The sequence below is a fragment of the Phyllopteryx taeniolatus genome, chromosome 14 (assembly GCF_024500385.1).
Source record: "Phyllopteryx taeniolatus isolate TA_2022b chromosome 14, UOR_Ptae_1.2, whole genome shotgun sequence".
NCBI lineage: Eukaryota > Metazoa > Chordata > Actinopteri > Syngnathiformes > Syngnathidae > Phyllopteryx > Phyllopteryx taeniolatus.
Genome location: NC_084515.1, coordinates 26,740,318 through 26,764,531, shown reverse-complemented (window position 1 = coordinate 26,764,531; position 24,214 = coordinate 26,740,318). Strand labels below are relative to the sequence as shown.

At 45.2% G+C, this 24,214-nt stretch overlaps 1 protein-coding gene across 17 annotated transcripts in view; it reads left to right on the top strand.

The window, feature by feature from the left end:
- depdc5 (DEP domain containing 5, GATOR1 subcomplex subunit) overlaps positions 1-24,214 on the top strand; it is a 238,272-nt gene that overhangs the window by 75,376 nt on the left and 138,682 nt on the right. For all 17 annotated transcript variants that reach the window (XM_061796516.1, XM_061796515.1, XM_061796514.1 and 14 more), the window contains 8 exons: positions 4,815-4,876; positions 4,952-5,022; positions 5,114-5,183; positions 5,289-5,325; positions 5,416-5,536; positions 5,632-5,855; positions 5,921-6,121; positions 12,361-12,496. In XM_061796516.1, coding sequence (XP_061652500.1) covers positions 4,815-4,876; positions 4,952-5,022; positions 5,114-5,183; positions 5,289-5,325; positions 5,416-5,536; positions 5,632-5,855; positions 5,921-6,121; positions 12,361-12,496 — 922 coding nt within the window. The remainder of the gene's footprint in view (positions 1-4,814; positions 4,877-4,951; positions 5,023-5,113; positions 5,184-5,288; positions 5,326-5,415; positions 5,537-5,631; positions 5,856-5,920; positions 6,122-12,360; positions 12,497-24,214) is intronic.

Sequence of the window (24,214 nt, the reverse complement as noted above, 5' to 3'; positions counted from 1 at the left end):
GCCGCTTATCCTCACAAGGGTCGCGGGAGTGCTGGAGTCTATCCCAGCTAACGGGCAGGAGGCGGGATACACCCTGAACTGATTGCCAGCCAATCGCAGGGCACACATAAACAAACAGCCATTCACATTCACACCTAGGGGCAATTTAGAGACTTCAATTAACCTACCATGCATGTTTTTGGGATGTGGGAGGAAACCGGATTGCCCGGAGAAAACCCACGCAGGCACGGGGAGAACATGCAAACTCCACACAGGCGGGGCCGGGGATTGAACCTTGGTCCGCAGAATTGTGAGGCAGACGCTCTAACCAGTCGAAGACTGTGCCGCATATTTCAGTTATTCTTTTTTTTAATAAATCTGAAAAAATGTCAACAATTCCGTTTTTTTCTGTCAATATGGGGTGCTGTGTGTACATAATGAGGGGGGGGGGGGAGAACTTAAATGAGTTTGCAAATGCCTGCATAATAAAACAAAGAGTGAAAAATTTAAGGGGGTCTGAATACTTTCCGTACCCTTTACATATACAAGGCGGCGCCTACCCATGTGGTCACCTCGGTTACGTGCTCTCTAGTATTGTCGATGTATTTGTGTTTTTGGTTTGTCTTTGGAGACATGACGCGATTTACTTACACAAGGGAAGACTTGCTAAACATTAGGGAGTCTACCCCGAACTTTCTTTCAACTTTCGCAACTCCGCTCATTTTTTCCCCCCAAAATTACTCACTGGGAGGTGGGCGGCTGGGGTCTATGGCACAGTGAGGCGAAGGCGTCGAAGGGGGAAGCGCGGCGGCATCCAAGTGAAGCTCTGCAAGATAGGATACAGATTTGCGTTCCCGTCGATTCACCTTGCGAATCTACGCTCCCTACCCAACAAAATGGACGAGCTTCATCTTCTGACAAAGACCAGTAAAGACTTCGGACGTTCTGCTGCTCTGTGCTTTACGGAAACGTGGCTTTGTGAACGCGCCCCTGATGGTAATGCTTCCGGTCTTTCCAACTACACCGAGAAGACCGCATCACGGAGGTGTTGGGGAAAACAAAAGGTGGTGGGATATGGTTCTATATCAAAGAAAAATGGTGGAGTGACGTCACTGAGCTCAGCACACACTGCAGCCAGGATTTGGAGTCGCTGTTTTTGCACTGTAAGCCATTCGACTCGCCTCGTGAGTTTGCATCTTTCATTCTCTCCGGTGTTTACGTTAAAGTAAACGAAATTGGGGGAAAAAAATACCCAGACTCACCCCTCATTATTCTTGGGGACTTCAAGAAAGCTAAACTCAACCACAAACTGCCTAAATACAAGCAGCACATTGACTGATCAACATCAACTCCATCCTCAAAAAGGCCCAGCAGAGGATGTACCTCCTGCGGCTTCTGAGGAAGCACGGCCTGCCACAGGAGCTGTTGAGGCAGTTCTACACAGCAGTCATCGAATCAGTCCTGTGTTCTTCCATCACAGTCTGGTTTGGTGCTGCTACAAAAAAGGACAAACTCTGATGACAACACACAATCAAAACTGCTGAAAAGATTGTCGGTACCCCCCTACCACTCACCCTTGAGGACTGGCACGTTGCCAGAACTAAAACAAGTTCATGAACATGCAAAATCCTCTTGGACCCTCCACATCTTGGTCACCACCTCTTCCGGTTCCTTCCCTCAGGTAGGTGCTACCGAACAATGCAAACTAAAACTAGCAGACATTCCAACAGCTTCTTCCCTCTTGCCATTAATTTCTTAAACAGTTAACTTGTAACATGCTGCCAATTTTGTCGAGTTTGTTCTCACATCTCTGTCGGGCCAATTATACATTACTCGTGCACTCACTTTAGTAGTTTCGCCACGCTGCACTATTTGCATATCTGTTGTTGACCAAAACTGGCCACACATGTGCCTGAGTGGCATCTGCAACATTTCCACAATTGACATTGTCCCAGATTATTGCACTCCTCGTCACTCTAAACTGCATCAACGTTTTTAAGTCTCTGCGCCCTTTCCACAATTGGTATTGCACCGGGCTATTGTGTTCTCTAAGTCATTTCAAACTGCTCTAATTGCTAGAGGACTCTGCATCTTTTTGCACAATTGTCAAAAATAAATAAATAAATAAATTACCTCCATGACCACATTACTGATAACCTTTTATTGCTCAGTGACTGTTTTTTTTTATCTTTGTCTCAAATGTATTCCATATCATTTGACTGTATGTTGTTGTACTAGAGCGACTCCAACAACCGAAGACAAATTCATTGTGTGATTTAGACATACTTGGCAAATAAAGATGATTCTGATTAATCAATTTTTTCCTTATTTTGTCCTCTGGTTCTTCACTTTTATGAATTTTTTGGAGACTTTAGTTTTGCTTCATTGTCCAGTTTAGCAATCTTATAGGCAAACATTTTAGCTTTCAATTCAAGTTTGGACCTTATTTTCAAAAGCTTTGCTTGTGCTTCTAATAATGCCTAACCCTATCTTGAATTTAATAGTGGATTTGGCATATCTACTGCACCCTTTCCACCTAAAAAACTTTCCACCGCATCTGGCTCCACTCGATGTGGAGGAGCAGCGCCTCAACTCTTGATCCCCTCCCGGATGACAGAGATTTTCACCCTGTCTCTAAGGGAGACACCCTGCGGAGGAAATGCATTTCGGCCACTTGTATCTGCGAGCTTGTTCTTTTGGACACGACCCACAGCTCGTGACCATAGGCGAGGGTAGGAACTTAGATCGACCAGTAAATCGAGAGCTTTGCCTTTTGGCTCAGCTCCTTCACCATGACGGACCGATACAGACTCTCGAACAAGACCCGGAGATACTTGAACTCCTCTACTTGGGGGAGGATCTCCTCCCTGACCCGGAGAGGGAAATCCACCCTGTTCCTACTGAGGACCGTGGCCTCACATTTGGAGATGCTGATTTTCATCCCAACTGCTTGACACTCAGCTGCGACCCATTCCTGCGAGAGTTGGAGATCATGGCTTGATGAAGCTATCAGAATTACATCATCTGCAAAAAGCAGCAATGTCATAATGATTTCAGCAAGCCGGACCCCCTCAACAACCCGGCTACCCCTGAAAATTCTGCCCATAAAGCGAATGAACAGAATTGGTGACGAGGGGGCAGCCTTGGTGGAGTCCAACTCTCACTGGAAATGAATATGACCTAATGCTGGCAATGCGGACCACACTCTGACACCGTTCATACAGGGACCGAACAGCCCGTGTAACGGTGTCCGGTACCCCATACTCTGGGAGCACCCCCCACAGGACCCCCGAGTCCACAAAACACGTTAGACTGGTTGGGCGAACTCCCTTGCACCTTCAAGGAACCTGCTGAGGGTGTAGAGCTGGTCCACTGTTCTACGGCCCGGACGAAAACGACACTGCTCCTCCTGAATCTGAGATTTGACTTCCTGATGGACCATCCTCTCCAGAAGCCCTGATTAGACCTTACCAGGGAGGCTGAGATCCCCCTCTAGTTGGAACACACCCTCCGCCCCCCCTTCATAAATTGGGGGACCACCACACTGGTCTGCCAACCACTAACGGGTTCAGGGATTGATGCCACGACAGGCCCCAACAAACTTTGGGCCATAGTTCCGGTCTGGCGCCTCAACAATGGAAGCACGGAACATGGTCGACTTGGACTCAATGTCCCCTACCTCACCTGGGTCGTGTGTTAAGTTCTGTCAGAGGTGGGAGTTGAAGCTCCTTCTGACAGGAGACTATGCCCAAGGTTTCTAAAAGACCCCCACAATAAGTTTAGATCTGCCAGGTCGGACCAGTATCTTCCCCACCACCAATGGAGCCAACTCACCACCAGGTGGTGATCGGTTGACTGCGCCGTCCCTCTCTTCAGCAGAGTGTATGCACTTCTGTTCCGTGCAATGGTACGAACAACAGTCAGGACCTGTCCCCCACGCCAAGGCAGAGGGAGGCTACCTTCTCATCCACTGGGACGTACAGGCATCGAATCTCGGGGCAAAAAGAATGTCCACACCTTATCTGCACCTCTCTAAAGTGGAAAACAGTCCAACCCCTCTCAAGAGGACTGGAGTCCAAGCTGTGTGTGGAGGAACTTCTCAGTCTCACACACCAGCTTGGACTCTTTCCCCGCCAGAGAGGTGACATTCCACGTCCCTAGAGCCAGCTTCTGCAGCCGGGGATCAGACTGCCAAGGTCCCGCCCTCAGCCGCCTCCCAGCTCACTCCGCACCCGACCTTTTGGTCCCCTCCCACAGGTGGTGATCCCATGGGAAGGGGGACACACGCTGCCTCGTCGGGCTATGCCTGGCCAGGCCCCATCGGCGCTCGCCTTTGAGCCCCCACCCCAGGCCTGGCTCCAGAGGGGGGCCCGATGACCCACGTCCAAGCAAGGGAAATCTAGGTCTGTTTATATTTATCATCATAAGTGGTCTATAAGCCGTACTTTGTCTGATCCCTCACCTAGGACCTGTTTTCCACGGGTGACCCTATCAGAGGTGTAAAGCCCCAGACGACTTAAACTTAGCTCCTAGGATGATTGGAACACAAACCCAAAAGTCAGAGAAGTGCCCTGAAGTGCTGTGCAAGTGCTGAGGTCATCCACATGTTTTCTCTTTCAGACTGATGCAATGCACTTGTCACCTTAGCAATGTCCTATGTTGACGTCACTCCACACACTACCACAAACATATACCACTGCCCCAGAAATATTTGATCTTTGAAATCCATTATCCTTTTATTCACTGTGTTTCTTTTAATTGTCTTAATGCTCTTGTTGGTACTTTCCCACTGTTCTGCAATATAAAGTGTCTTACAAGTAAAAAATATATTTTAGGTATTGGTGTTGACTTGGTGTGTATGGGGGAACAGCCATTACATGCAGTACCGCTCTTTAAGGTAAAACCCAAAGTCACTGTAGCTGGATAAAATCAAGTGAATTTATTAATGATGAGTTCCACATTGACTCCATAGTTGCACAATCGATCGACACCTGACTCTTGTATGGGGAATGACTATAATCTGCCTCACTGGATCAACCACAGGCAAGTATTTTGATCATTTTATGCAACTGTTTTTCAACTTGAAAATAAAAAGGGACTGATAAAATCATGTTTATGTTTTGTGGATTTTTAGCTTCTACACCTCCAAAAGTCTGAATTCTTGCAATACCTTTATTCCCCGAATCAAATGTGCTGGTCACAAGGTGAACTCTTACATTTTTACATTCATCTTCCGAGATTTGTGTTGTGCGATTTAATATTATCAATTAAACAGCTCTCAAAATCATTTCTGCATATTTTTCCTTTAGCGTCATTGTGAAAAACTAAAGAAAGGCACCGAACAAAGTAAGTTTCAACAGTGCATCAATTTGCTCTTATTCTTTACTCAATAAGGTAAAACCTTTACTCAAGCCCCCTTTTGATCATTTCTTATAGCTTTATGTATACAAAAGGAGTGGGACAATGGTCTGCCAATACAGCTGGACTATGATGCCTATGACTCTCAGGTTTTCAGACTCCCTGGTCCTTCACTGATTCAGAGAAGTCCCAGTTGCAGGTGTGTTCATCTGTTGCATTTGAGTAGTGTTTGTCAATTTAGATTCAACACTTGCATCCATGTTTGCTAGAAATACTGTTAAGTGTATCCTTCAGGATGACACGGAGTAAAGAGAGAAGTGAAAAGAAAAGCTGTGGATCAGTGGATGTTGTACCTGGCATAGGCACATCCCCTCCTTTGTGCTTTGGTGGTGCAGATGAACAGCATAGCCTGGCATCTGATGATAGTCTGGGCCCTGTGTCCAACATGTTTCTCATACCCCGGATACCCTCTATGGTTTACGAAGTCAGTAGCTCTCTAGGATACACATGTGGCCGAGGTAGGTTGCATACTATATTGACAAAACACATTACATTCCCATTCATTGCTTTTTTTTCCTCCCAGAGTTGTTTGAGAAGACTGTAGACTCTCAACGAGACTCAAGTGCCCCCGCTAGGTTCACAGTGGGAAGTGCTGAGTCCACGCTGTTCATACAGCCGGGAGGTTATACGCCCCAGAGGGCGCTTATAAATCCCTTCACACCAGCCAGGATGCCCATGAAACTCACATCCAACCGCCGGCGCTGGATGCACACATTCCCTGTTGGTGAGCAATAATTTCTTTGGCATAATCTGATTTATTTATCTTTTTAAATTCTTCATCACTCTCTCATTATTTCAATATTTCTGCCCTTAATTAATTTCCCGAGTTCTCTGAGAAGCCAATGGAGGCAGCTCAAATTTGGGTATAAAAAGGTTCATTCATTTTGCAATTTCTCATTGCTTTTCAAAATGGTAAAACGTGAATGTGAAATGTAAGGAATGTAGACAACTTATGTTTCTGTATATCTGTCTCTATATGTGGCTCTGATTTTGCTCTATGTCAGTTGTTTTTTGACTTGTACTTTCAAGTCAATGTGAAGAAGCTTAGACAGTGCCATGAAAAAGTATTGGGCTCCTCAAATTCTTATATTGTTGCTTAGTTTCTCCACTTTAATGTTTAAGATTATCAAATAAATGTGAATATCAGACAAGTAACCCAAGTGAACTTAAAATGCTGTTATTAAATGGTGATTTCATTCATTAAGGGAAAAAAACCTATTCAAAGTTACCTGGCCATGTGTGGAAAAACTAATGGCCCCCTAAACCTAATAACTGGTCGGGCAAGCACTGAAATCAAGCATTTTCTATAACTGTGAGTCTTTCACATCTCTGTGGAGATACTTTGGCCCACTCTTCCTTGGAGAATTGTTTGAGTACAGTAAAAATTGAGTTTTTTTTAGCATAAATGGCCTTTTTAAGGTCATGCCACTGTATTTCAATGGGATTCAGGTCTAGAAATTTGACAAGGCAACTCCAAAACCTTCATTTAGTTTTTTTAAGCTATTCAGATGTTGACTTGCTGGTGTGTTTTGGATCCTTATCCTGCTGCAGAACTCAAGTGCGCTTCATCTTGAGGTCACAAACTGATGGCTGAAAATTCTCCTTCAGGATTTTCGGTTAAAGCAGAATTAATGCTGCCATCAATCACAACAGGTTGTTTAGGTCTTGGAAGAGCAAAGCAGCCCAAGCCTATCACACTACCACCACCATGTTTAACTGTTGGTATGATGTTCTTTTTCTGAATTGCTCTACTACATTTACGCACCGTACACACACCTTCCGAAGAGCAATTTTTTCATCTCTTATATAATATTCTCCCCAAAGTCTTGGGAATCATTCAGATGTTTTTATTTTATTTATTTATTTATTCTTTGTAAGGTAAGACAAGCCTTTGTTCTTTTTGCTCAACAGTGGTTTTCACCTTGGAACTCTGCCATGGGTGCCACTTTTGTCCTGTCTCTTCCTTATTGTTGTCATGAACACCGACCTTAACTGAGGCAAGAGAGGACTGCAGTTCTTTAGAAGTTGTCCTGAGTTCCTTTGTGGCCTCCTGGACGAGTCATTGCTCTTCTCTTTGTAGGCCAGCCACTCCTACGAAGGTTCACCACTGTTCCATGTTTTCTACATGTGAGGATAATGGCTCTCCCTATGGTTCACTTGAATCCTAAAGCTTTAGAAATGGCTTTTGTAACCCTTTCCAGACTGATAGATGTCAATTACTTCATTACTTTTTCATGACACTGTATGATGATAAAAATTGACAAGACAAAGTCTCCAGAGGTACGATTTGGAAACAAAAGCAGTATTTCATATACCAGATGTGCCACAAAACCTGCCTTTTATCAAGCGTCATACTTGACAGACTAGTTACCGTGGATGTAAAAAGTCTTCACATCCCTGTTCGAATGCCAGGTTTTTGATATGAAATGAGATCAATATATATATCCAAGCCATTAAAAAAAATCGTGGAACACAGTTTAGTCAGTCATAATGAAGTGGAGACAATATGGCACAGCTGTGCATTGATGACGCCCGATGTCCCGGTTGTCATTAGTCCTCAAGAACTGAAACTGTTGCATTCCTGCCTCCTGAACCTCAACCAGCCAGTTTGCTTCCACAAAAGACAGAAAACCTGGTTTGTATCATCTGCAGCCATAAAGGTCTCTTCAATGACTTGCACAGCATGGGTGAGGGAGGGGAAGGAAGTGATGACTGCTGGACTAGTGCTGGAACACGGTCACCCCCCAGTGGTGGTTAGAGACACTGCCTGTGGACATGGAAATCCCACGTTTGTAACAAACAAACCTCCAGGAATATTCGAAATGTATGCCTTTGTAGTGACTATGGCCCGGTTGGCACTGCAAACCCCCCCCCCACCAAGAGCTTGATAAACTGCATTCTCCCAAGCCGCCCCGCTGTGCGAGGAGGCCACCAAAGTACGCCTGGCGTATGTCAGACCTTGGACCTTATGCTAATGAGCAGCTTTCCGTCGAATCTGGGTTTCAGCATCAAAGATCCTTGTGATGTGCAGAACTGATAGCGACCAAAAGGTTGGACCCTCTCAACCACAGGGAACATTGCTGGAACTCAGACGACACCTACTGGCGTTTGAGAGTAACTGCAATGTGTGGACTTCATTCAAAGTTTCCTTAACTAAAGATACGTCTGTTCTGATATTTCACGAACTCTGCAGAAATATTGCAAATGTATGCCTTGGCATTGTGTCAGCTTTACAGGTCCAGCTGCGAGACTTTGAGAACTGTTCGTCTTGATTTGAAGCCGAACAGTATGAAATGTTGTATTGAACCATAAGCAGTTGATTTGCCAAGACTGAAAAGTTTAAACAACCATTCTGTGTGCTTGATCTATGAGTAAGAGTACAAAGTTGGGAGTATTTTGTATTAATGTATGTATTTTACACCATATTTTACACCATTTTTATGGCTAAAATGTAGACCGGAATTCAAGCCGATGGGCATGGTCTTCAGTCACCCCCGTTTCTTAGACACACCTCTTGCGTATTTAACCTTTGACTCCCGCCTCCTCTTGGCTTTTTGGTTCTTCATGCTGAGGGGTACCTAGGCACGGCATCGCCGCCTCTTTTTGTTTTTACTTGCTGGTGCTTCTTCAACTAAACCTGCTTCGTTTGCATCCTGAGACGCGCAGAGAAAGACCGTTCCCAAAGTCCCACGGATCTTCGGTTGTGAGTAGGACACAACAATCATTGCCAAAATGTACAAGATTAGTGCCTAATAATTTTGGGGAAAATACTAGCTTCACTCAAATCCCAACTTTGGTTCCTCTAGATCTGACTCAACGCATTAAACGCTCACATTTTCATTTTTAGCCCAGCAACACATGGTCCTATTTCCGTTTTCATACGCCTATTTTTCTTTCTTTCACCAATATTCGAGTTTCCTTTTTGTAGTTAGCTCCCTCAGTGTGGTTCCCTATAGATCCCTCGTAGATTTCATTAAATATTCTATAAAATTCCACTCCTTGTTGTGTTTTGTGTGTGTTTTGAGTTTAATAATAAAACCTCTGTAATCGAGCACTCGTGTATTTCATAAATTTAGCAATCTTCAGATTATGAGACTGATGAGTTTTTTTCGTCGCTCGTCCTAAATTTTACACATAAAAAAGATACGCGGTGCCCTTTACGAGACAGATAGTTTGACTGTGACGTTAAAACGTAAATCAAACTAACCCGGAAGTGAACCCAGGCGTTGACCTTCATCAAATTTATTTCATAAATACATTTTATCCAATGCCAATATACGCTACAGCTTGTCTGTGTCATTATTGTGTCAGTCTTACAGGTCCAGCTGTGAGACTTTGAGAACTGATCCTGTTGATTTGAATCCAAACAGTACGAAATTATGTGTTGAACAATTAGTTGATTTGCCAAGACTAAAGTTTAGAGAATCATTCTATATGCTTTATCTATGAGTAAGAGTACAAAGTTGGGAGTTCTTTATGTATATGATTTTTAAACCCATTTTATGTGTCAAAATTTTAGGCTAAATACAAGCTAATGGGTGTGGTCATCTCCACTTTCTGTCCCTTAGACATGCACCCTGGGAATTTAACCCTTTAATTCCGCCTTCTCTGCCTCTTGTCGTCTTGGCTCTTCTTCCTGGCTAACATCTCTCCAGCTTTCCTTTGTTAAACCTTCAGATTATGAGAGAGGATTTTTGTCACTTTTCGAAAATTGTGCACATATAAAAAGAGACGTGGTGCCCCTTTTCGAGACAAAGAGAGTTTGATTTTAACGTAAAATGTATGTCGAACTAAACCAGAAGTAACGCCCACATGTATCTTCCACCGTATCTCATTTCCAAATTAATTATGTTTTTATCCAAAACGAATATACACTACAGCTGTGACATTACCAAGAACTGGGCATCCCTCCAAAATTAATAAAAAAGACAGGAAGAAAGCTGGTAAGGAACTCCGCCAAGAGGCTGACAGCAACATTGATGCCGTTACAAGTCTTTCTGGCAAGTACTGGCTATCAGGTCCATGTGACAACAATCTACTGTATTCTTTCTCTTTGCTATGGAGGAGGGTGGCAAGACACAAGTCTTATCTGTCTTTAAATCTTATCAACCACTGTGGGAAGCTGTGTTATGGTCTGATGAAACCACAGTTGAACTTTTTCCCTATAATTCCAAAACTTATGTTTGGTGCAAACAACACTGTTAATCACCAAAAGAACGACATACAATCCCTACAGTGAAGCATGGTGGCATTATGCTTTGGAGCTGTTCTTCAGATAGAACTGGGCCTGAGTCAAGGTTTAAATACCAGTGAGTTTTAGCACAAAACCCTCAGCCTTTTGCTTGAAAGCAAAAAAAAAAAAAAAAGTCAGGAAAAGCCTATTAGAACTTCAAGATTTCATTTGGGGTTGTTAATCAGAGGCATTCTGAGTTATAGAAGGGTGTGCCCACTTATGCAATCACATTATCTCAGATTTTTATATTCACTTCCCCTCTCAAACATTTTTTTTTTCTCCTAATTAAGTTGTACAGGTTAGAGGGATGACAATAATGGTGGGAAAATGTTTTGAAATCTTTTATTTAAGCTTGCATTTGGACAGGGGTGGGGACGTTTTTTTATATCTCCTGTATGTATAAGAAGGCGCTACGGTAGCAACTGGTTAGCATATCTGCCTCAGAGGACGCGGATTCAAATCCGGCCTTCCCTGTGTGGAGTTTGCATGTTCTCCCCGTGCCTTCGTAGGTTTTCTCTGGGTACTCCGGTTTCCTCCCACATACCAAAAACATGCTTGGTAGGTTAATTGAAAACTCAAAATTGTCTGTAGGTGTGAACGTGAGCGCAAATGGTAGTTTGTATATATTTGATTGACAATTGGCTGGCGACCTGTTCAGGTTGTACCCCGCCGCTCGCCAGAGGTGGGTAGTAACGCGCTACAATTACTCCGTTACATTTACTCGAATAACATTTTTCCATAAACTGTACTTGTCAGAGTACTTTACATGCACCATAGTTTTTACTTGAGTAGTTATGTGAAGACGGATTGATACTTTTACTCCGTTACAATGATCGACATGCCGTTCGCTACTTTTATTTATTCATTCTTGCGTGTGCGCATCTATTTTTATAATCCATCTTTGACTTCTGCATAAGGTACCCGTTGTGCCAAACGGGATCACTGTCATTTGACTCCAATTCACCACTCAGATGACACAAGGCAGTCACATGACCGCGCACATAGCCTTTGCGAGCCAATCAAAATGACTCATTTTGGGAGACAAAAACAGCCGCGCAACTTTATTTTACAGACTCCAAAAAACAACAGCTTAATCATGCAGCTCTTAAATTATGACCGCTCAAACATGGACATTTCAGCGCACTTCTAACTTGAGAAAACACCTTGCGGTAAGTTGCAGATGTTTCTATTGTTGTTTTGGCAGTGGCTATGTCAAAATTAGCACTATCACTATGGTGTCGCACATGCACACACAATCAATAAGTCTGTTCAGCAAACGGCTTCTTCATGAAGTCATTTAAGCAAATAAAGCAAATAATGTTTCTGTAGGGCCCAATGTATGTCTTGTTGGTTTTTGGGCAGTTAAAAATTGAAATGATGGCAGGTGTGTGTCAACTCCCATTTATTATTATTTTTATTTAATTTTATTTGATGTTCATGTTCTGGTTTAAAAAGAAAAAAACAGTTACTGACAAGTTACTTTTTACTTGTAGTTTTTTCATTGAGTACTTTCTTACTCAAGTAAATGTTTGGATGACTACTTTTTACTTGAGTCCTATTATTCTAAAGTAACAGTACTCTTACTTGAGTACAATACTTGGCTAATCTATCCACCTTTGCCTCTCGCCCCCACAGATGGCTTTGATAGGATCCAGCATGACGTGACCCTAGGGAGGGTAAGCGGTACGGAAAATGTATGTATGTATAAGAAGTCCTCTTTTGTTCTTTAGATACTTTTGGCGAAGCTATTCAAATCCATCACCAGACTAGACAAAACATCGCTGAGTTGCAAGACAGCCAACAGAGAGTTCACGGCCACATCTCAGCTGAGCTGCTGGAAGTCGCATATCAGGAGGCCACAGGAAGGTTAGATACACTTGCCAATCTCAGTTCAGGTCATGCACAATAAAATCATGCAAATAATTACCCTTAGACACAAGCAAATTCAGAATTAGTGGTCACTTCTAATGTAAAACTCCTCTAAAATAACTTTTGCATCAAGCGCACAAAGCAGCTTTCCAGACTTGTATACACTGTGTTCCAAAATATTAGGCATAAATCATTTTACACAAGACTGTGAGCACATGTCATGGATACAATGAGTCCCAGCCCTCGAACAATGAGTTCCTGCAACTTAACATCATGGAATAAAGATACCGTCATCCTCCGCTATTTCAAGGTTCTTGTTTTCGGTTCCGCTACATTGCAGATTTTTATTGCAGGTGTTACTCTTTTGTGCTATTTTTTTATGCCATTTTTTTATACCGTTTCTACAATTCTTTTCTATTTTTTTTATACCGTTCCTACAATATTTTTGTTACTCATTGCTCATGCTCTCTCTCAATATATTGTTTTTAAGTCTGTCACAATAGCAAATTTTTTTAGGACGACATATTTTCCCCAAAACTATCAAGACAAATGATAGTATCGATGTTTTTTTATGCCACTAATATAATGTTATTAGAGCATAATAATGCAAGTAGATCCTTTTTAAGTATGCTTTACACGATCAGGATTTTTGGGGGCGATCACCAATCAACGAGTTAAAAAAAAACGATAACCGATCACTGATCCGATCACAAGATTGAGCAATGTGTCTATTTAAATGACTTGTTCATCCGAATCAGATGTCCCAGCCACTTCATCTGGTTCCTCTCAATGTGGAGGAGCAGCGGGTCGACTTGACCGAGCTTCTCACCCTATCTCTAAGGGAGAGCCCAGACAGCCTGCGGAGGAAACTAGTTTCGGCCCCTTGTATCCAGGATCTTGTTCTTTCGGTCACGACCCACAGCTCGTGACCATAGGTGAGGGTAGGAACGTAGATCGACTGGTAAATGGAGAGCTTCGCCTTTCGGCTTAGCTCCTTCTTGACCACAACGGACCGATACAAATTCTGCATCACTGCAGACGCTGCACCGATCCGCCTGTCGATCTCCCATTCCATTCTTCCCTCACTCATGAACAAGACCCCAAAATAGTTGAACTACTCCACTTGGGGCAAGATCTCATCCCCGACCTGGAGAGGGCACTCCCCCCTTTTTCGACTGAGGACCATGGTCTCAGATTTGGAGGTGCTGATTCTTATCCCAGCCGCTTCACACACTGCTGCGAACCGCTCCAGTGATAGATGGAGATCACGGCTTGATGAACCCAACAGAACCACATCATCTGCAAAAACCAGAGATGCAATACTGAGGCCACCAAACCGGACCCCTTTTTTACTGTAATAATTCAAATTTGCATGTCGTGATGAATTATGGGAACTGCGTGGCTTTTCCGTCATCATGCCAGCGGCTACTAGTGCAAATGGAATGTCCCTATTGTCGCCCAACCTCACTGCTTTCCGCTGTTCATGGGTGGAATGCTTGTTGTGCATGCTATTTCGTGGCAGCCGCCCCAGCAACCTATGAGCTACAGCTAACTTTGCTAAATACGATGCCAATCCGTGGAGGCGAACCTGCTCCTGGCGTCTGCTCACTGTGGAAGGCCCCCCGTGTCAAAGCGCAAAAACGATGGCAATGGGGGTGTTGCCATTCCATATATGGAAGTGGTGATGTAACAGCCTCGGAGAAAGTCGGGAGGCTTTCCCCGCTGGGTTAGACAGGTGCGCTTACAGTGTGGAGTCACCTCGGAGCTCAGAGCCCCGAGGAGGAAGTCCCACTCGGTAGGTTTTCAAAATAAAAGTTCACATCTGGCCCGGAGCTCGGCGCTCCATGTAGGAAGTCTGCTTTTAGTCTTTAAAATAAAAGCTCACATCTGGCTCATATCGAAATGTCGGAGTCAAAGTGGGAAGTCACCTTTTAGTTTAAAAAAACATAGAAGTTTGCATCTGCCCCATATATCGTTAACACCGAAATAATAAACGTAAACCTGCCTTATAAATGTAAACTAAATATGATAGTATCAGGGCAATATCTGACAAAATAACCTCATCCTTTTATGTCCTTTTTCCATTGTCTGGTGTAATTTAATTTTAATAAAATTTGTCTTTATTCATGTCTTATATGTTCCGCTCACTGTTAATTCAAACCAGCAACTTGAGGTTTTTATACACGATGCATAACCTGACTCACATCTAGCCTTTGTCTTTGCATGGGCTAAATTTGTTATGGACAATTACATGTTTATTTTGAGCAAAGAACACAAAGGTAGTCTTAAACCTTATGCCATTTACCTTATTCATCCAGCAAGTCAACATCACAGACTAACAATACAGGGACAAGCTTCTCTATCAATTACCTCATCATCTTCATTTTCCAGTTGTTGTTTACCACTACTTGTACAATTCCAATGAAGTTGGGACGTGGTGTTAAACATAAATAAAAACAGAATACAATGATTTGCAAATCATGTTCAATCTATATTTAATTGAAAACACTACAAAGACAAGATATTTAATGTTCAAACTGATAAACTTTATTGTTTTTAGCAAATAATCATTAACTTAGATTTTATGGCTGCAATGGGTTCCAAAAAAGCTGGGACAGGATCATGTTTCCCACTGTGTTACATCACCTTTTCATCACATTCAATAAATGTTTGGGAACTGAGGACACTAATTGTTGAAGCTTTGTAGGTGGAATTTTTTCCCCATTCTTGCTTGATGTACAGCTTCAGCTGTTCAACAGTCCGGGGTCTCCGTTGTTGTATTTTACGCTTCATAATGTGCCACACATTTTCAATGGGAGACAGGTCTGGACTGCAAACAGGCCACTGTAGTACCCACACTCTTTTACTATGAAGCCACGCTGTTGTAACACGGGCAGAATGTGGTTTGGCATTGTCTTGCTGAAATAAGCCGGGGCGTCCATGAAAAAGACGTTGCTTTGATGGCAGCATATGTTTCTCCAAAACCTGTATGTACCTTTCAGCATTAATGGTGCCTTCACAGATATGTAAGTTACCCATGCCATTGGCGCTAACACAGCCCCATACCATCACAGATGCTGGCTTTTGAACATTGTGTCCATAACAGTCCGGATGGTTCTTTTCCTCTTTGGCCCGGAGGACACGACGTCCACAATTTCCAATAACAATTTGAAATGTGGACTTGTCGGACCACAGAACACAGTTCCACTTTGCATCAGTCCATCTTTGATGAGCTCGGGCCCAGAGAAGCCGGCAGCGTTTCTGGGTGTTGTTGATAAATGGCTTTTGCTGAGCATAGCAGAGTTTCAAGTTGCACTTACGGATGGAGCGCCGAACTTTATTTACTGACATTGGTTTTCTGAAGTGTTCCTGATCCCATATGGTGATATCCTTTACACATTGATTTCAGTTTTTGATGCAGTGCCGCCTGAGGGATCGAAGGTCACGGCCATTCAATCTTAGTTTTCGGCCTTGCCGCTTACATGCAGTGATTTCTCCAGATTCTCTGAACCTTTTGATGATGATATGGACCGTAGATGATGAAATCCCGAAATTCCTTGCAATGATACGTTGAGGAACATTGTCCTTAAACTGTTCGACTATTTTCTCACGCACTTGTTCACAAAGGTGAACCTCGCCCCATCTTTGCTTGTGAATCCATCCATCCATCCATCCATCCATTTTCTACCGCTTATCTGAGGCCGGGTCGTGGGGGCAGTAGCTTTAGCAGGGACGCCCAGACTTCCCTCTCCCCAGACACTTCATCCAGCTCTTCCGGGGGGATCACGAGGCGTTTCCAGGCCAGCCGAAGGTTGTAGTCTCTCCAGCGAGTCCTGGGTCGTCCACGGGGTCTCCTCCCGGTGGGACGTGCCCGGAACACATCACCAGGGAGGCGTCCGTGAGGCATCCGAATCAGATGCCCCAGCCACTTCATCTGGCTCCTTTCGATGTGGAGGAGCAGGGGCTCTACTCTGAGATCCTCCCGGATGACCGAGCTTCTCACCCTATCTCTAAGGGAGAGCCCGGATACCCTGTGGATGAAGCTCATTTCGGCCGCTTGTATCCGGGATCTTGTTCTTTTGGTCACGACCCACAGCTCATGACCATAGGTGACAGTAGATTGACTGGTAAATCGAGAACTTCGCCTTTCGGGTTAGCTCCTTCTTTACCACAACGGACTGTCGATCTCCTGTTCCATTCTTCCCTCACTCGTGAACAAGACCCCAAGATACTTGAACTCCTCCACTTGGGGCAGGATCTCATCCCCGATCCGGAAAGGGCACGCCACCCTTTTCCGACTGAGGGCCATGGTCTCAGATTTGGAGGTGCTGATTCTCATCCCAGCCGCTTCACACTCTGCTGCGAACCGCTCCAGTGATAGATGGAGACCACGGCTTGATGAACCCAACAGAACCACATCATCTGCAGAGATGCAATACTGAGGCCACAAAACCGGACCCCTCTATGCCTCGGCTGCGCCTAGAAATTCTGTCCTTAAAAGTAATGAACAGTATTGGTGACAAAGGGCTGCCTTGGCGGAGTCCAACCCTCACGAGTCTGACTTACTGCCGGCAATGCGGACCAAACTCTGACACCGGTCGTACAGCTACCGAACAGCCCATGTAAGGGGGTTCGGTACCCCATACTCCCGAAGCACCCCCCCACAGGACCCCCCGAGGGACACCAGAATTTCCTCGAAGTTGTTCTCCATGGCCTCACCGAACTCCTCCCATGCCTGAGTTTTTGCCTCAGCGACCACCGAAGCCAGCCGATACCCATCAGCTGCGTCAGGAGTCCCACAGGCCAAAAAGGCCTGATAGGATTCCTTCTTCAGCTTGATGGCATCCCTCTCCGTTGGTGTCCACCAACGGGTTTGGGGATTGCCGCCACGACAGGCACCAACCACCTTATGGCCACAGCACCGGTCGGCCACCTCAGCAATGGAGGCGGGGAACATGGTCCACTCGGACTCGATGTCCCCCGCTTCCCCCGGAACATGAGCGAAGTTCTGTCGGAGGTGGGAGTTGAAACTCCTTCTGACAGGGGATTCCGCCAGACGTTCCCAGCAGACCCTCACAATACGTTTGGGCCTGCCACGTCGGACCGGCATCTTCCCCCACCATCGGAGCCAACTCACCACCAGGTGGTGATCAGTTGACATGATGATGAATATCCCTCGTGAATGTGGCATTTGTGTTGTGTGGGGTGAAACATCTCATCCGGTTCATTTGACATCAGACATTAAAATTTCCAGAAATATAATCACTAGTGGCGCTATTGCGATGGTAACACTAAGGCGTTCGTCCAAAGTTCTTAAAATTTCATATAACATTCGAATCCAGTGAAGATTTGTTCCTCTGGACTTACAGTAGATTTCTGCCGCCTGTGGGTGTCACTAGACAGAAGGAACAAATGTCACTCTTGCTTAATGAAGAGCCACAAAACAGCGGGTTCCTCACCAAGTCTTTGTTGGTGAGACGATTCAGGCTGGCTGGGGGTGAAAGTTAATTAACAACGTCCGAGTGAGAAACCATTGTCCGTGTCTCAGCTTTGACGAGCTACTTGGGACCTGCTAGTAATTCTTTTAGCGTCCGTGTGCGAAGTTATACCTCCCGTGCTTCTTCTTTGATAAACAGACAAGGCTTTCCTTAGATATCTTGTGTACGCAGACTGGCTCAGCGGGGCTGCCGATGCAGGTATGCGGAACAACACAAGACTGGGGGTGCTGGGTATCATCTCTACTGGCGTGTCCGTTACAATTCATTCTAACATTCTGCACACTGCATTTATACCATACACTCAGTCGTACCCTACCAACATATGCAGTTCAAGGATAGACGTCGAATCATCATAAATGAGAATACAATCCTTTAATATCCTCTACACGATGCCGGTGTAGCGTATATTGACTTAATAAAAATGTAATTTAGGAGAAAAGAGTAAGCTGGGAGCGACGCTTGCGTTACTTCAGGTTTACCGTAATTTTTAATTCAATTGTTAAAATCAAACTAATATGTCTATAAAATGGCACCACGTCACCTTTTATAGGTATAGAATTTATAGGTATAGAATTTAGGGAAAGTGACGACAAACCTTTTTATCAGTCTCGTAATCTAAAGGTTTCTACACTTAATGAAATTTTGAGTTCTAGATGACAGAGGTTTACTGACACTCAGAACACACACAAAATACAACCAAGAGTGAAATTTTATGGTATAATGACATCTACAAGGGATCTAGAGGAAAACACAAAGGGGTCTAACTAAACAAAGAAAATAACTAATAATGATAAAAAGAAGGAAAATAGGCGTACAAAAAGGGAAATAGAACAGCATATGTTGGACTAAAGCTGGAAACGTGAGCATTTGCTGCGGACGGGAGAGAGAGAGAGAAGACAAACATGAGATTCTGTCTGAAGCTAGTAATTTCCCCGAAATTATTAGGCACTAATATTGTACATTCTGGGAAAAGTGTTGCCGTGTCTACTCTCAACCGTAGGCACAATCTGGTGGGTGTTCTCTCTCCCTGGGCGCATCTCAGAAGAAGCAAGGAGACAGATCTGGTGGAGGCATGAAAAAATGTAGAAAAATAAAGAAAAACAAAAGAGGCGTAAGAAGAAAAATTGTTGTGCATCACGCCTTCTTGGGAGAGTAGGACCGTCTCTCTCCCCGCCTGCTTTCCGGGATCCGCTCGCGAGTTCGGAGGACTCACGCCTGGCTCGTGGAGGCTTAGCAGCGGGGTTCCACTGAGGCTAGGGAGCCGCATCTCCATCTCCAAGGCCCGCGGTTACTGAGCCATGTGCCCGAATAAAGAACGGGCAAAAGAGGAGGGGTGGCCCACGGCTGGCGGGCTGCCAGCAAGACGAGGAGAGAGTGCCAGGGTTAAAGTACCCAAGGAGCGTGTCGGAGAGGGACGGAGAAGACCAAACCCATCAGTTTGGATCTTGTCTACAAATTTGATAAAATGGGTTTAAAATCATATATTAATATAAAATAACCTCAACTTGGTACTCCCTTTACTCACAGGTCAAGCATATCGGACTGACTGTTTATACTTTAGTTTTGGGAAATAAACTGCGTATGGTTCAAATCACATTTCATGCTCTTTGGAGTCACATCAAGACGAACAATTCTCAAAATCTCTCAGTCGCGTTTGTAAAGTTAACACATTGACACAGACACCACATTTGGAATATTTCTGCAGAGTTCATGAAATATTTAAACAGACATTGATCCTTGGTTAAACATCAGATGAGAGTCCCCAACGGTTCGACTGCAGTTCGTCTCGACACCAGTGGGTATCGCCTTGTTCCAGCAATTGTTCCTATTCACAGCCAGGTGGTGTGGTGGAAACATCCGGCGTTTGATGCTTGGGAGTTCAGACTTTAAGGGTAGATGTTAATTAGTTTAGGGCCCACAAGGCGTCTCCTTGGGGGCAGTCTCACAGCAGGGAGAATGGCGTTTATCAATGTGTGGGCCGTCACTGTGTCACCTCAGTTTGCGGGACGCATGTCCGCTACACCGGTTTTTAATGCAGTGCCGCCTGAGGGATCCAAGGTCACGGGCTCTCAATGTTTTTCTGCCGTGGTACTGAAGTGCAGAGATTTCATCAGATTCTTTGAATGTTTTGATGATGATCTGGTCGATGATGAAATCCTTAAATTCATGTGAAATGTTTTTAAACTGTTGGACTATTTGCTCACGCAGTTGTTCTCAAAGTGATGAACCTCACCCCACCCTTGTGAACAACTAAGCCTTGTGGGGATGCTTCTTTATACGCAATTTTGACACTGACCTGTTTCCCATTAACCTGTTCACCTGTGGAATGTTCCAAACAGGTGTTCTTTTTTTAGCATTTCTCATATTTCAGAATCTTTTGTTAACTTTGTCCCAACTTTTTTGGATCCTGTTACAGGCATCAAATTCAAAATGAGATATTTGAAGGAAAAAAAAATATTCATCAGTTTGAACATCAAACATCTTGTCTTTGTAGTGTATTCAATTAAATATAGTTTGAAAAGGATTTGCAAATCATTGTATTGTCGAGATAGGGTAAAAAAATAATAAGACAAGGAACGCAATGCGCGCGACAAGTTGTGCGGGGTACGGAAGGTACGGAGGAAGGTGCCCGCGCGGGATGGGGGCGCCCGGCGATCTCCCAAGAGCGCGGCTCCGGGGAGCGCACCCCAAACCGCTGCCGCCCGAGCGCGCCTACATTAGGATGGCCTCGCCGCAGGCCACGTGGCACGCACAGAACGGCGCCGGCGAAACACGGGTGCGGTCCCCGTCCCCGGTGTGGTGTCTCAATCGATCGATCAAAATGAGTCTATAATGTATATATAAATGAGAGGCGATCAAAATGAATCACTATAGGATATAAGATTAAAAAAATCGAACGAATCTGTGTAAATAAGATCCAATCAATTCCTTACAATTACAATTTTTTTTATATATGTATTGGTTTTATATTGAAGAGAAAGACACAATAGTAGTATAGTAAAACACCACACTTTTATTTGTGAAAAAGCAACACACAGCCAACAATTTTTTTAAGAGCAAAAAACACGCTATCGTCATTGTTGTCGTCAATCAATCAATAAAAATAAAGAAACACTATATATCTTTGGCAATCGTTTTAAAAAGAACAAATAGATAAATAAATAAATAAATAAAAATAAAGAAACACTATATATCTTTGGCAATCGTTTTAAAAAGAACAAATAGATAGAAGAAGAAGAATCATCTTTTATTGTCATGAACATGCATGCATGCACACGAAATTTGTTCCCTGCATTTAACCCATCACAGTGAACACATACACGTTAGTGGAACACACTGGAGCAGGGGGCAGCTGAAGCGCCCGGGGAGCATTTCTGGGTATCGGTGTCTTGCTCAAGGACACCACAGCCGTGAGTCTGGGGGATGTTGGCGGATGGTCCAGTCGGGGTCTTGAACCTAGGTCCCCCACGGTGGCAGGTGATGATCTTAACCATTGGGCCACGGCTGATAGATAAATAAATAAATGACTAAATAAAAATAAAGAAACACTATATATCTTTGGCAGTCGTTTTAAAAAGAAGAAATCGATAAATAAATAAAAATAAAGAAACACTATATCTTTGGCAATCGTTTTAAAAAGAACAAATAGATAAAGAAGAAGAAGAATCATCTTTTATTGTCATGAACATGCATGCATGCACACAAAATTTGTTCCCTGCATTTAACCCATCACAGTGAACACATACACGTTAGTGGAACACACTGGAGCAGGGGGCAGCTGAAGCGCCCGGGGAGCATTTCTGGGTATCGGTGTCTTGCTCAAGGACACCACAGCCGTGAGTCTGGGGGATGTTGGCGGATGGTCCAGTCGGGGTCTTGAACCTGTCCCCCACGGTGGCAGGTGATGATCTTAACCATTGGGCCACGGCTGATAGATAAATAAATAAATGACTAAATAAAAATAAAGAAACACTATATATATCTGGCAATCGTTTTAAAAAGAACAAATAGATAGATAAATAAATAAATAAATAAAAACAAAGAAACACTATTTATCTGTGCATAGGTCAGATGCCACTGAACATTTGGAGGGAAGTACAAAGTTTGGGGGCTTCCTCCTCAGGAGGTGGCAACACCAGATAGGATCCCAACAGAGTCCTGATTGTATCCTGGGAAACAAGAGGCACGTAAGTGGTCAGAAATTGCAAGCGACGACGATGACAGCACCATGCCGGATGCTATTGTGTGTTGGGGGCACCGGGGGGGGATTGTTGGGAGGTTGAGGCAGCAGATGGCGTACGGGCCGTTGTTGGGTCTGCGTGTGAGAAGAAAGAGCAAAATGAGAGGATGCATGGAAAGGGAAGACGACTGAAAGACGCATACGCAGATGTTGTCTCCAGCATTACCTTTGATTGTGCCTCGTCCCTCTTCCTCTCAGCGAGCCAGTCTTCCACCGAACGCCCTGCCGACTGAGAGCAAAAGTGCTTGTTCCTGTAACGGCTGTGGCCAAATGGTTTGGACTTGGGGTTTCCACAGAGCTTGCATGTATGTTGAGTTGCATTTCTCCTTTTGGGACCACAACTGCTGCCAGGGGGGGTGCTGACACTTGGAGTGGCGAAGCCCATATGCGGCCATATCTGATGCTCCTGTATGCGAGCAGCAGCGGACGAGGACGAAGCGGACACAGCAGCAGCGGAGGAGGACGAAGCGGACACAGTGGCGGAGTAGGGCGAAGCAGATGTAGCAGCAGCAGCAGCGGCGGCGACAGAGGAGGAGGAGGAAGAAGCGGACACACGCGCTGCAAAAATCTCTGGCAGGACAGGCCCTCTGTGAGTGACTGCCAGACCAGAGGTGTCGTTCGGGTGGTGGTATTCCAGGCCTTTACTTGGCTGCACCGCCTTCTCCAGTAAAGGCTTGGACGGTGGGAGTGCCTCTGCTGCGACCTGGTCTGCGGTGGGTGCCGGAAGCACTAGGCACAGGCCCCTGGCCAGTTCCTCCTTGCTTCTCCGGTTGTACCTATTAAAATAAATAAATAAAAGGCAAAATAAAAATGCACAAACTATACAGGCACGGATGCGTGCAAGTGAGCGAGTCTTACCGCTGTGAAAGGGTCCGGTGATTGACCTCCACCAGCTGGAAGGGAGTGGCGGCCAGCAGCTGGACAGACCTGCAGATCTGTTTGATGCGCCCGAAGTCACGCATCACTAGCCCCCCATCGGCTCATCCGGATTCCGGCCAGGCTGTGCCCCTGAGCGTGGATGTGGCACAGCTCGATGAAAATGGCCTCCATCAACCTGCTCACACTCGGGAAGTGCGCCACCTCCGTGCCCTTTCCGATGGCGAGACTATCCACAGAAAACGCTGCCACGTGAGTTGCCAGCCTGGAAACCTCTCACATACCTTACAGGACAAACCGCACGTACCGTTTGGCACTGTCCACGCCCGTCGAGTGGCGATTTCTGGCCGAGGTCTTGAAGCGGCCCTTGGACAACCTGTCCTTGTGCCGCGTGGGAAGGGCAAGGGGGGGCTTGTCCCTGGAGTCCAGCTTCAGCCACAGATCCCTGATGTTGGCCACCTGCGACTGAGTGACAAAGGGACACAGACGCAGCTCCACCAGCGCCGACGCCAGGTGGCAGACGTGCTGGTAGCCTGTGCGTCCGTCCGGTCCGAGGACGTCCTGAGTCAAACGGGCGGCTTTTGGTCAAACTGGCAATTCAGCAAAAAAGACAAATGGACGGAGAGGCCTACATCCTCTACGTGGGCGTCTGGAGGTGGTGGGGGCGCAGCCGTCCTGTCCCTGTCCTGGCACTCCATCATGGACTCAGACAAGGCCATGAACTCCGGGTCTCCTTCGTCCGGCTCTTCCACGTCGACCGCCCCGTCGTCCTCCTTCTCCTCCTCCTCCTCCTCCTCTTCCTCCGCCACCTTGTTCATCCAAGCAGTCTGGTCCTCATCCTCCCCCTTCTTGTCACGACCGGGGTCCGGATGGAGCGGGGCGCCGGTCTGGGCTTCAGGTAGTCCAAGCCGATGAGCTCCCCTGAACACTCGCTGAGCACCAGCTGCCAACACCCGGGGTCTCCTCCACCCTGGACCACACGAGCCTTGGCGTCCGCCGTCACCTGATCCGCCATTTTGCAGGTCGTGACCGTAGCTGCAGACCTATGACCATGACCAATTTGTCATTATAATCAAATAATGTCACACGTGATAGCAATGT